At 44.2% G+C, this 14,113-nt stretch overlaps 1 protein-coding gene across 1 annotated transcript in view; it reads left to right on the top strand.

Annotated features, from left to right (window-relative positions):
• The window catches only part of LOC102462555 (zona pellucida-binding protein 1-like), a 56,419-nt gene that overhangs the window by 30,149 nt on the left and 12,157 nt on the right, over window positions 1-14,113 (top strand). Inside the window, exons 5-7 of the mRNA XM_075921585.1 lie at window positions 133-351; window positions 3,322-3,398; window positions 5,456-5,621. Of these exons, the coding sequence (XP_075777700.1) occupies window positions 133-351; window positions 3,322-3,398; window positions 5,456-5,621 (462 nt within the window). The remainder of the gene's footprint in view (window positions 1-132; window positions 352-3,321; window positions 3,399-5,455; window positions 5,622-14,113) is intronic.

The raw sequence follows: 14,113 nt of genomic DNA, 5'->3' as shown, positions 1-14,113 counted from the left end.
CGTACCTAGAATGACAATACTGGAATCTTAATGCATGGGTACAAGTTAATTAGATGGAGAAATATAGATCAGATAAAACAGGAAGTGTATATAATTGAGAGATCATTTTAATTTTTATTTTCATTTTTGTAGTCTATCATAAGCCAGGGAAAAGTATACATCTGTCATCTGAATTCAAAACAGAAACCTGTGAAACCAATGCAGTTGCTTCATTTGAAAAACAACTATTAGAAAATATGGAGAACTTAATCCGTGATCTTCAGTGTGAGATCCGGCAGTGGAATACACAATGCCATGCAGCTACAGATACAATGGCGATGCTAACACACAAACTTACATTTCAGTTTGTGGGTAAGGTATATATTTTTCTAACAACTAAATATTCTGTTACTTTCAAATGACATGAGAATATGTTGCATGGTTTATATGTAGCCAAGAAAATGAACAATATAATTATATTTGTAATAAAATTAGCTTTTGTAGCTGTGGGCATTTCTACACTTGCACCCTCTTTTGAGAGAGGAATGGAAATGAAGACATTCGAAATTGCAGATAAAGCCAGGATTTAAATATCCTGTGCTTCATTTGCATATTCGCATTATGGCGCTATTTCGAAATAACAGACGCTGTTAAGACACGGTTATTTTGAGAGAAAACCCTTCTCTCAAAATAACCCTTATTCCTCATACAATGAGGTTTACCAGTTATTTCAAGAGAAGGGTTTTCTCTCAAAATAACCGTGTCTTAACAGCGTCATTTATTTCAAAATAGCGCCATAATGCGAATATGCAAATGAAGCACGGGATATTTAAATCCCGGCTTCATTTGCAATTTCGAATGTCTTCATTTATATCCCTATCTCAAAAGAGGGTGCAAGTGTAGACATACTCTGTGTTCCCAAGTCAAAACTATAGACCATATTCTATGAGAAGTATCTTGTTTGCCTTGGTTTTAAACATTTTCACAACTTAACTGCTAGTTCTTTTTATTCTGATTCTGCTCCCATTGAAACGAATGGCAAGATTCTTCTGTGATTTCAGAAAACACTAATATTAAAAGGCCATAAATATTTTTAACTTCAGTCTCTGTCTAGAGACTAGTTTGAGTTTTAGCTGAATGCAATGGCAATAGGTTCTCCAGAAATATCTGAGATTAATTTTAGGTTTAGACAATTAATTCCAGTTTATAAGGATCAAGCTTTTACACCCGTGAACTAAGATCATAGGACAGTGTTTCTTAAACTTTTTAAGACAGAGGAACACCAATCAATAATTTTTTTTATGAGGAACACGAAGGATTTTTTTGTTGGGGGGGGGGGAAGAAACCAGGGGAAAGTTATTGAGCCAAAAAAAAAAAAAAAAAGATCACCTGCTCTTTTAAGGGTGGCCATTTTGAACTCTGTTTTTCTCTGTGGCACACCTCCAACTGCCTCGTGGCATACCGGTGTGTCATGGAATAGTTTAAGAAACAATGTCATAGAAGCTTAATGTTCAGTAATTTTGTGTACAAAAAATATAAAAAATGTTAAGCATAAAAAGAAGTCACCCAAACTCACAGATGCTGGATATCCAAAATAAGTTGGATCCAGAAAACTCTTTAATATTGAATTAATATTAATTCCAGGGAAATATATATCAACATTTAAAAACCTCTACTTGAATTACTCACCTACAATAATTGTATTTATTTTATAATGGAGTAAAAAAACAGAAGACCTCTGTTTTCCCTTTCCCCTATAATCTCAAGCATCAACATCAGAGACAAATAAGTTCATTTTCGTTTCTGGGCTGCAACCAATCAATCAACATATGGATGGTTCATTTTTAAAAATGTGTTCATTTTGTGTGTATGTGAGATTGCTCGTGAATATTCAAATACCAGTTTCAAATGAAATAGAGATTTTGAGTGATTCTTTGTTAAATACAGGTTGGACCTCCCTGGTCTGGTACCCTCAGGACCTGACTGGTCCCGGATGAGGGATTTTTCCGAACCAAGGGAGATCATTTCAGGCCCCCTGCTCTCACCCCCCGGCCTGCTGCTCCCGCCATTGGGTTTCTTGTCCTCCCTCCCCACAGTCCAGCTGAGCCATACACTGGCTCCCTAACCCTCCCCTCTCCATGCAGCCCAGACGAGCAGTGCTCCAGCTCCCTGTCCAACCTCACAGTCCAACTGGACCGCGTGCCAGGACACAGTGATCCTGGAACATATGTGGTCAGGCCGAATCACAGGCATTGCTGGACCAGAGAATCCCAGATTTTAGATGTGCAACTTGAGGGGTTAAAGTGCTTGAGAAGATTTATTAATGGACAAATCCAAAAAGCCCATATCTGCAATTTCAAATAGATTATATGATTGTCTATGTACACCTAGGTGCTCTACAGTTGTGATGGCAGTAGAGATAAGGAATTCAGATTTGCTGTCACTTTCTTTGCTTTCTGTAAGTTAAGTGAGGGATTCTAAAATGATAGGTTTAAATTGCTTCAAGAATTTCCATACCTGGCAGTCTGGTATCCTGCATTGGGGAATAATAGTGCAAAAAAAAAGTGAAAACATTTTTGCTTGCAGTTATTTATGCAAAGCTTCATCATGCAGGTAGGGGGGAGATGGGAAGGAGGAATTCTTTCTTCAGGCCTGCAGTCAGTTAATTTTAGATCAAAATCATAACAGTTTCCCTGGCAAACTATTTTTTTTCATCCTAAATCATTTTAAAACACAAACTACCATCTCAGAATAACTGCCTATGTTAACATCTGTACAGAGAGTCTCCCTAGACCACATCTCCACTTGCCAGAGGATCAGTGCTCTGGTGATCAATCTTCTGGGGTTCGATTTAGCAGAAAGATCTGCTAAATCAAATGCTAAGGGTGCCCCCCCTTGGTTCTGGTACTCCTCAGTGTTGCAAGGAGTAAGGAAAGCTGATTAAAGCATTTCTCCTGTCGACCTCCATCTGCGGGGCCACTGCAGAATATTGATTCAAGGTACGTTGACTCCAGCCATGCAATTCATGAAGCTGGAGTTGTGTATTTTGCATCAATTTTCTCCACCAGTATAGACCTGGCCTGATTGCTTTATGTGTTAAAACTAATCATGGCATCTGTTCTTGGATTCCAAACTTGCTGACCATTATCAAGCAACTAGAGGGAGGGTAAAAATGACAAAACACAGTTTTTTTTTAAATTACACCTCTCTCCACTCCCACTTTCTACCAACCCTATAATCTTTCAGAATTTGCAAAGAGACCAAACTTTTTAGACCCCCCATATTGACATAAAACATTCAAATTAAAATATTAAATAGCACTATTTCTCTGTTAATTTGCAGTTTTCCCTTTTGCACTGGCATTTGCAGAGCCCTGTAAAAGCTCAGAATGTGAAAACTCCACCAGTTACATCAAAAAGGTATAAGCATTTTATTAAGAAAGTAATGAAAATACAATATTTTGAAGCCTTGATCACATTTTTCTCATGCTGTAGCTATATTAAATGTCATGATAGTGAGAAAAGAACTGTTACTGCATTACAGGTGCATTTAATAAGGAATCTGGGGTATTTCCATGAGAGTTTGAAACAATGGCATTGTATAGTTTAGTGTTCTTTTATACACGGACTCATTCTAAGGTTATATCCAACCATCCCCCCCACCAAATAAAAAACACTTTGCTAGGTGTTGCATTTTTTGAGAAATACAAAGCCCATATGCAGGGAAATCAGTCTCACTCTTTTGTTGGCAAACCAAAATAATAGGTGGCAGCCATAATCACAATTGGCATTAATTGGCACTCCTGTTGTTTAAACCACCAGGAAAACCAAGAATCAGCTGGACATAGAGATGAAACTACCGTCTCATCCTAGAACTGGCTCCTCAGAAACAAGCTTGAAGCTTTGCTGGTGCCCATTTTTTGGATAACCAGAGGCCTTCTCTAGGGCTGTCATTTTGGCACCTTTCCCAAGTATTACATTATTTTTTAAAAAAAATATACCTTTACAATATAAACTGATTCACTACTGCTTTACCTGAATAACTGTGTTTTGCCATCTCTTGCCTCTACATATCTCTGAGTGTTATAATTTGTTTTTCTCTGGAGCTCTGGAATCACCACTATATTTTTCACATTTACTTGCATGTAGAACATTCTCATGTTCCTACATGCAAGTAAATGTGAAACCAAGTCACCCATTATTAATTTCTTGTATTTAATGGCCATGCTCACTTCTCTCCTGGGCAAGAAAATAGACACACTATTTTTGAAATAAAACTCCAAAAACTGGCCCACTGAATATATGACAGGGGCTGGGTGATATTCATATACATCTGTGTGTTGAATTCTTGAAATAGTGAATTTCTGTTAAAACCAGTGCACAGCTATGTCAAGAATGCAAGAATGCTGACTAATCAAAGTTAGCATCAGTCTGATCTGGTTCACTGTAATCAACATTATGTGTGTACCTCTTAATATTTTTCTTCTAGAAACTGGCATACAATTACATTCATGAAGTGTGTACTCAGAGTATATGATCAAACATTCATCTTTTTTCTCTCTCAGCTAATTGGAAAAGATTTTCAAAACTGTATGTGTGGTATGATGTGTTGTGCAGTCTGCTGCTGCTACTAATAATGATCCCTCTGCCCTCCCAGTTTCCCCTTAAGCTGATTCAGTGGGTGCTTACACAGAGTCAGGAGTCTGACAGCAGGTCCACATAACTGTTGGAGTTAATGTATGCACAACTAATAGGAATATTAGAGAATAAATGCCAGGAAAATGGTCTGGAAAGAATGGAATCAATGCCTTGCATCAAAGACAGAACATACCCCAAGAAACTTTTTTTTTATTCATTCCAAAAGTCTTTTTTTTTGGAGGGCGGTATAGCGGTGCCAGTAAGATACTCCCATACTTTTTAAAAGATCCTACAAACCTTTATGTTTGTGCCATGTGATAATGTTGGGCTCAGTTATGGCTTTGCTGTGAGCCCAGAATAAGAGATAATGTGTTGTTGTGCTGATCCGAAGTAGCTTCCCTCCTTGTTCCTTTTCTGCTCCAAGGCAGGATAAAATTTTTCCATGTTATAAAACTGTTCCAGTCCTGCCATGAGGGCAGGGGACTGGACTCTATGACCTCTCGAGGTCCCTTCCAGTCCTAGTATTCTATGCTTTATTCTTGGTACAGCATATGTTCCCTATTGAGCAGCTGGAGATATGTTGGAGAGTGTATTGTGGGTGGAGGTCGAGCCATGGTGCTACCCAATCCCTGTGCCATTCTGCTCCCTCCAATCCATCTATGCAAAGAGGGAAGGACTGAGCAGTTCTGCAGAGTCTGCTTCTCCTCCCACTCCATTATTCATGATGCTGGTATCTAATGTAGGTGTAAGAAGCATTTTGCTCTCTTTTTTTGTTCCTGTGTTGCCATGCTAGATGTCTCAATTTGAATCTGAATAAACTTTTTTTTTTAAACTTCTAGGCATACACAAAGATTAAACAATTCTTTGAAGTCCAAAATACTGACTCAGATAACATTCACCAGATACATTATATTTCTGGATCCCTTACTGGTATGAAGGTAGATCACTGCAAACCGGGATTTGGTAAAAATATAAATAACAGTACGATGTGTCCAGGATGTTGTGGTGAGTCTCCAAGGCTTGTTTGGGAAAAAAAATCTAATTATTTGCCCCAAGAAAATGATGGTAGTGCTGTTCCCATCTTGCAAATGGAAGACATTCTAATAATTATCAGTATGTTTACATGTACCAGGATTCAAGGCTGTAGTATGAACAGTGATTGTCAGTCTCTGGGCTTTGTCCACCCTAGGATACACACTATTTTTGCAGCTGCATTAACTATCATATTTTAACATGCTTTAAGAACCTAGACTGGGAAAATTAGTTGAGCTCTCTAGTGACCTCTGTAAAATGCCTAGGCTTACAACAGAATCAGCGAACATGTTAAAACACAGATTGCTGGCTCTAGTGTAATGTGTTTTTAAAATTACACTTTTTATCCTCATGTGGACAAGCCCTGGTACTTTGATGGTGCACCAAACTCACTTAAAAAAAGAGAGAGAGGATTTGAGTTTGATTCTGAAGCAGGCTGTCTTCATATGCCCAAAACCAGAAATAAACCTGTAATGGGGCATACACTGAAGAAACTTTAAGGGTATGTCTTCACTTCTGAGTTAATTCAGGCTATGTCTACACTACAGCTGGATGATTGCTGTGGTGGGCGATGCACTGGGGATCAATTTAGTAGGTTTAGTGAAGACCCACCAAATTGACTGCAGATTGCTTGCCAGTTGATTCCGGGATTCCAGAGATGACTAAGGTAAGTCAACAGGAGAATGTAATTCATTGACCCAGTTCAGTGTAGACACTGCAATAAAAGCTACATTATTCACATAGTTGGAGTTGTACAACTTAGGTTGACTTACTGTGGTAGTCTAGACATAGCCTCAGTGACTGGCACCCACACATGACCTCCTGTGTTCTTCTAGTTTGGGTGTGGGGTAGGGATGTCAACATGTAGTTGACTATACAATTAAGCGATAAGCCTAGGCTTATCAGTTAATCTTGTCAACTATATGCACTTCCTTTATATCAGAGGCAGCAAGGGGTGGGAGCAGGAGCTGGTATTGGTGAGAACAGTTTTAAAAGCTGGTTCCCCACATGACCGGTTCTGTGGTGCCACCTGCCTTCCCACTGCACTGCTGCCTCTTATCAGAAGCAGCAGCGGGGGAGGAGAGAGGAGAAGGAGGATGACATGAGAGGCTGCCATGAAGCAGCCTCTCTCTGCGGCGGACTCAGGCACCCCCGTGGACAGAGGCTGCTCCACAGGATGCAGAACAGCTTCTGTCCACAGCAAACCTGGGCCCACTGCGGGCAGAGGCTGCTTCGCAGCACCAACCTGTCTGCAGGGGGTCCAAGCTGTCAGCAGACAGAGGCTGCTCTGCATCCAGTGGGGCAGCCTCCGTCCGTGTGGAGCTCAGAGACAGAGGCTGCTGCCACCCTGCTGCCACCTTGTATCAGAGGCAGTAGCGCAGTGCGTCAGGCAGCTGGTCTGTGTTGGAAGCTGTTTTTGAACTGGCTCCCCCTGCCACCCTGCGCTGCTGCTTCCAACACAGAGGCTGCAATGCGGAGTGGCAGGGGGCTCCCTGGAAGTGGGGCCAGGAGTGCACTGGCTGCTGACCCTGCTCCTGGGGATACTGAAAAATTGTGTAACCGGTAAAATTTCATGTGGTTACATGACTATTCAGTTACCTGATATCTAACATCCCTAGTATGGGGTGGCCATGCTGCAAAGTCATACTTAAGAGCAGCCATTACTGGTGCTGTGCTCATATTTTGAAGTGCTAAGATTTCTGGAAGCATATTCCATGGTTCTTAGCATTGCAGTAAGCTGGGTCACTCTGATTCTTCCCCAGCAAATTGTGGGAGAACTTGTCTGTCCTTCTGGGCACCCAGGGAATTGTGCAAAGTCACTGAAAGACTGTAAGCACTCAAGTGTTTATTTTGGATCCACACTGCAAAGTGATCAGGTACCAGCTCATAAGTAAGCAGTACTCGGTCTAGGCCAGCTTGCTCAGATGTAAGGTGAGTGAGGGTTTTTCTGTGTGAATAGGAACCAGATAAGGGGCAACGCCCCAGTTAAAAGACCAAGTTAACACTGGAAAGAAGACAAGCCCTAATTGGTCTTGAGACAGAAAGGAGGAGACTGCATAAAGTGGAACACAATTTCTCCATTTTGGGGAGCAGAGAATGCTAACAAGATATTAATATGGACTTCAGTATGCAGTGTTAACAACTGCACCTGCACAGGAAAACTACAGAACCTTCTGTGGTTGAAAGATGCATATGTAGATAGTACAACATCTTCTTTGAGTGCATGCTCATGTCCATTCCATGGTAAGTGTATGTGCTGAAACCTTTCCTTGCTTCTGCAAGTGTTCTCTATTCAGTGTTTTCCCCTATTTCCCATCATGTAAATTGTTTTTAGATAAGTAGTTCTTATTGTTATCTTAATAGTTAGCTTAATAGTACTGTAGTTACATCTGATAATCCCCTAAGGGACTTAGTTGAGAGATGGGGCATGCCCCAGTCCCTGGGCTTCAAGCATTGCGATCACTGCAAAAAGCCTGTGCTGGTCAGTGATCCACATTAGAGCTGTTTAAAATGTTTGGGGGAGACCCACGTTAGCAACTAGTATTGCATCCACACAAGCTTCAAGTCCAAAATTAAAAAGGAGCAGCCCTTTCACCAACCTCCGAGATGCTAAGATCTGATTTTTCACCCAACCACCACAGCATCAATGCCTAAGAAGCAGAAGAAGCACATTGGAAGAGGGTGCTCCCAACACCCCTTATGACAAGGGGCAATCTGGAGAGGAGCATAGGCCCATCCAGGGCAGCACATCTCCAGAGCTGTATGATTGGTTAGGCTATCCAGCCTTCCCTAAGGCCCCACCAGCTGCCCTGTATAGTAGTAGGGAAGCCCAGCACCTGGAGATTCCATCTACACTGGAGGCCTTCTAGGCTGCTAAAGACATTATGTGTTACCAGTTCCACTGATGTCCTGTCAAGATGTCATTGTCTCCAAAGGGAAGCCAGCACTGGGGCCCATGCAACGATCCCCATCTGTGTGGCATTGCTCCTCAGCACCATGGAGGTTGGCATCTAAGCAGTGATCCCTGGGGATGCACTTCTGACTAGTCTATACTGACTATTGGATCTCATTGCCCAACTTACCAGGCACCTAATCAACATGCCTCAGGCTGCTGGGACATATGGCAGCATACACTTCCATAGTTCAACATATACAACTATTTCACAGACCCCACTGGATGTGGCTGATGTTGGTTTCCACCCCAGCCAGGCACCACCCGGACAAGGCTTTCACATTTCTTCCATAAGTAGTCACCACTCTCGAATGGCGGTTTAGCCTGGTAACTATGTTCAAAGGAATACCCTTTGCAATGCCCAAACCTAAAATAATGGTAGTTGGAGGCATCTGATCTGCGCTGGGGAGCCCACCTTGGGCACGCAAGGCCAGGGGTTGTAGACCCAGGAAGAAAGCGAAGTTACTCACCTTGGTGTAGTAACTGTCGTTCTTCAAGATGGTCCCTGTGGGTGTGCCACTGTAGGTGCTGGGCTTGCCCCGGCGCCGCAGAACGGAGACTTCTGAGTAGCAGTACTCGGCCAGACTGCGTCCTGCGGCGTTTCCACTCTTTTCTGTGCTCGCACAGTCTGGCCCCCTCCAGTTCCTCGAAACCACCTCGGAATCTGTGAACAGGTGAAAAAGAAGGAGACAGACTCCAAAGCGGGGAGGAGGGCGGGTAGTGGAGCACCTACGGGGACCATCTCAAAGAATTTCAGTTACTGCACCAAGGTGAGTAACTTTGCTTTCTTCTTCGAGTGGAGTCCCCATGGGTGCTCCACTGTAGATGACTGAGCAGCAGTACCCTAATGAGCTGGAAGGTGGGATACGGAATCCCTGTTCGTCTGCTTTTGAGAGCACCGCTGATGCCACCGCAGCATCTGAGCGCCACTTTTGTCAGACAGCGTAGTGTTTAAAAAACGTGTCATGAGACGACCACGTGGCTGCTCTGCAAATGTCTTTCAGAGAAATGCCTTTGAGAAAGGCTGTTGACGCTGCCATTGCTCTTGTGGAATGTGCTTTGGGTTGTGTTGGGAGTGGTAACCCCTTAGAGGTGCAAGACTGTGTTATACATGTGGCTATAAGTTTAGAAATATGCTGGGATGATAACAGTTGTCCCTTAGTTTTGTCAGCTAGAGAAACTATTAGTCAGTCAGTTTTCCTAAAACATCTTGTGCAATCTGTATAAAAGGCGAGGGTTCTATGAATGTCCAGTGTATGGAGAGACATTTCACGTGGTGAGGAATGAGGCTTAGGGTAAAAAGATGGCAGGACAATAGGTTCATTGATATGGAAGGTCAAATAAACTTTTGGTATAAATGCTGGATGAGGCCTTAAGACTACCTCATCTTTGTTAAAGATAGTGTAGGGTGGTGATGCCATTAGTGCTGATAGCTCACTGACTCTGCGTGCTGATGTAATTGTGAAGAGGAAAGCTAGTTCCACGGTTAAGGTGTGCAAAGGTATGGTAGCTAATAGTTCAAATGGCGATATGGTTAGGGCACTGAAAACAATGTCCAAGTTCCATACTGGGGGAACAGGTTAATGAGGAGGACTTATATTCGATAGACATTTCACGAATCTTTTGGTAGTTGGGTGGACGAAAAGGGAGGTTTCCTCGATAGACTGTCTAAAGGCCGAGATCGCCGCCAGATGAACTCTGAGAGAAGCTAATGCTAGGCCTGTGGTTTTTTAGATGTAGCAAGTAATCGAGGACACGATGAAGTGGAGTGGAATACAGGAGCAGTTGATGCAAGGTACACCAGAAAGTGAATCAGCGCCATTTTGAGAGGTAAGTATTTCTCGTTGTCAGGGGTGGCACTGTGGCTATTGGCAGACTTGGCCACAGTCTAGGGTGCCGCCACCTGGGGTGCCCGATGGTGACATCACGGGGCTGTCTGGGGAGCCCACCGATGATGTCAGTCCATTGACGGCCCTGCAGGCAGGGGCGCCGATCGCGTGTTCCACCTAGGGCACCAGCTGCCGCAGCCGGCCTCAGGCCGCTCCTGCTCATTGTGTGCTGTCTACTGTGAATGAATATGTTTTGAACCTGAGTAGAGCAGAGGGATTTGGCAGGATTCAACCAACTAGGAGCCATGCCGTAAGTCGTAAGATATGTCTTTCTGGATGTCGTAGCGTCCCTTGATTCTGAGTGAGAAGGTTCGGCAACTGGTATGGTCTGCATGGTGACATGCATCGAAGAAATGGGAACCAGTGCTGACGAGCCCATGCTGGTGCTATTAATATGACTGTGGTGCCATCTGTTCTTATCTTCTGCTGAACTTTGGGGATGAGAACTGTAAGTGGGACTGCATAGAGGAGGGGTCCGCTCCAGTTGAGGAGAAATGTGTCTTTGAGAGAGCCTGGACCGAGTCCGGCCCTGGAACAGTACTTCTGACACTTAGTATTTTGGCACGTGGCCAAAAAGTCTACTAGGGGAGTGCCCCACCATTGGAAGAGAATATGGAGCACTCTGTCGTGCAGTTCCCACTCGTGCTCTGGTGCAAAATGTCTGCTGAGGAAGTCTGTCCTAATGTTCGTGACGCCAGGTAAGTAAGAGGCTACTGGTGTTATGCTGTTGCGAATGCACCAGTTCCAAAAGCGGATCGCTTCCGTGCAGAGGGAGCGGGAGCAAGCTCCACCTTGGCGGTTCACATAATTCATCAAAGTGACATTGTCCCTGAGGATCCTCACTGTGGTATAGCGGATATGACTGAGGAAAGCTCTGCAAGCATTGAAGATTGCCCGAAGCTCCAGGAGATTTATATGGAGTTGTGTCTCGGAACGTGACCAGTGACCTTGTATTGAAATGTCCATTTGTGCTCCCCAGCCTAGAAGGGAGGCATCCATGGTTACGTGACCAGATAGTTTTTGTGCATGAAAAGGCATGCCTGCCAGGAGATTCGTGTGGTTCGTCCACCACTGGAGCAATTGGGTAACAGATGGTGGAGTGGTAACTGACCTGTGGAGGTCATGTTTCATGTGGTTGCATACGGTTGCTAACCAATACTGAAGGCTGCAAAGATGAAGTCCGGAGTAACGGATGACATAAGTTGTAGCTGCCATGTGGCCCATGAGCTTTAGACAGGTAAGTATCTGGACGGATGGACTGACTCGAACAACTGCTATGAGGTTTTGGATAGTCTGGAATCTCTGAACTGGTAAGTTTACTCTTGCTATGATCACGTCTATATGGGCACCAAAGAATTCCAACTCCTGAGTTGGTTGAAAAATGGACTTTTGGTTGTTTATGAGTAGCCCAAGGGCATGGAAAGTTCTCATGGTGGTCTTGAGCATACCGAGAACATTGGTGCGAGAGTGGCCTTTCAGTAGGCAATCGTCCAAATAAGGGAATATGATAACTTCTTCTCGACGGAGGTGTGCTTCTACTACCTCCAGGATTTTTGAGACTACCCTGGGGGCAGTGGAAAGGCCAAAGGGGAGGGCCCTGTATTAGAAATGACTTGTTCCGACTATGAATCGTAAGAATTGTCTGTGCACCGGGTGGATTGTGACGTGAAAATATGCGTCATGAAGGTCGAGGCTCAAACCAGTCGTGTTGATCTAACACAGGTATTATCGAAGCGAGGGTCACCGTTTTGAAACGTTGTTTCCATAAGAACTTGTTCAAGTTCTGGAGATCTAATATTGGTCACCATCCGCCCTATTTCTTCTGGGTGAGGAACTAATAGGAATAGAATCCCCTGCCTCTGAATTGTGCTGGAACTGGTTCTACTGCACCAATGTAGAGAAGATGGTCGACTTCGGTGCATAGCAGGGATTCGTGAGATGGGTCCCTGAAGAGGGACAGGGTGGGGGGGGGGAAGTGGAGAGAATGGTGATGAAGGGTATGGAGTATCCTGATTGGATTATCTCTAACACCCATCTGTCTGTGGTAATTGAGGCCTATTGATGGTAGAAGGGCCTCAGGCAGCGACAGTATTGGTGACCTTGGTGACTTTTGCTGGTATTTGCGTTTGTCTGCGTACCCTCGACCGAGGTGTCAAACCTACTGGTTGGTGTTCATTGGCGTCTGGGTGCGATGCATCTGTGGTCTTTGTCTGTTCCGTTGGTGATCAATGGCCCTCTGCTGGTTCTGCCATTGTTGTCGGACGTAAGGGTAGTCATAGCATTTATGATATGGGGGATAACATCGACACCAATACAGAAGGGTGTACATGCCCAGCGTCCGCAGTGTTGTTCAAGAGTCCTTGGAGGAGTGTAGCACACTGTCGGTTTTCTCAGAAAATAGTTTGTCCCTGTCGAAGGGCAAATCCTCGACTTTAGTCTGGAGGTCTTTGGGGACTGCGGCCAATTGAAGGTAAGATGCTCGTTGCATCATTACCACTGTGGCGGTGGATCTTGCTGCTGTGTCTGCTATATCCATGGCTATTTGTAGGGCAGTTCTGGCTGATGTGTAGCCCTCCTGGACCACCGATTTGAGTATGGGCCGCTTTGCTTCCGGCAGATGATCTAGCAGGGGTGTGAGTTTCATGAAATTGTCAAATATGTGGTTAGAAAGGTGTGCTGTGTAGTCCGCTATCCGGAGCATGAGTGTCACGGATATGTACACCTTCCTACCAAGTAAGTCCAATCACTTTACATCCTTGTTGGAGGTATTTCTGTATTGAGGGGCTTTCGATCTTTGCTATGCTGCATCCACCACTAAAGAGTTCGGTTGGGGATGGGTAAAAAAGAACTCCATTCCCTTGTTCCCTTACTTAGAAGACCTGCCTTTGATTAGGCAGTCATCAACCGAGACATCTACAATGGTCACTGTGGTCAGACACACCTTCTGCGAATTGGGTTTCTTATCAACGACCAAAAGTCCACTTTTCTTCTGACCCAGGACTTAGAATTCATTGGTACCTGTCTCGACGCCACCTCAGCGAGGGCTTATCTACCCTTTCAAAGGTTCGACGCTGTTCAGGAGCTCATAGGAATTGTCCAACACAGTCTTACCGTCCAGATTATCACATGCCTCCATCTCATGGGTCATATTGCTGAGACCACTTACGTGGTACGTCACGCCAGGCTCCACTTTTGCAGCCTTCAACACTGGCTTGCCCAAGTGTACAATCATACCAAGCACGAATTACACAGAACAGTGATTCCTCCACAATCTCTTCTCACGTTGCTCGCTTGGTGGACCAATGCCAGAAACCTCCTCACTGGCGTACCTTTTCAACAACAGCAACCGACGTACCACATAACTACGGACGCTTCTCTTATAGGATGGGGTGCACACATGGGCACAATGTCAGTACAAGCTCAATGGTCACTTTCAGAGGCACATCTCCATATAAATCTCCTCAAGTTGCGAGCAATATACAATGCCTGCAAATACTTGCAACCTCAGATCTGCGGATCCACGGTGAGGATTCTCACAGACAACGTAGCCGCTATGTAATATGTGAACCGTCGGGGGTGTGAGTGTCTCGATCCCATTCCCTATGTAGGGAGGCAGTCCAGTT

The sequence above is a fragment of the Pelodiscus sinensis genome, chromosome 2, assembly GCF_049634645.1.
Source record: "Pelodiscus sinensis isolate JC-2024 chromosome 2, ASM4963464v1, whole genome shotgun sequence".
Classification (NCBI taxonomy): domain Eukaryota; kingdom Metazoa; phylum Chordata; order Testudines; family Trionychidae; genus Pelodiscus; species Pelodiscus sinensis.
This window is presented reverse-complemented; position numbering and strand designations above follow the sequence as displayed.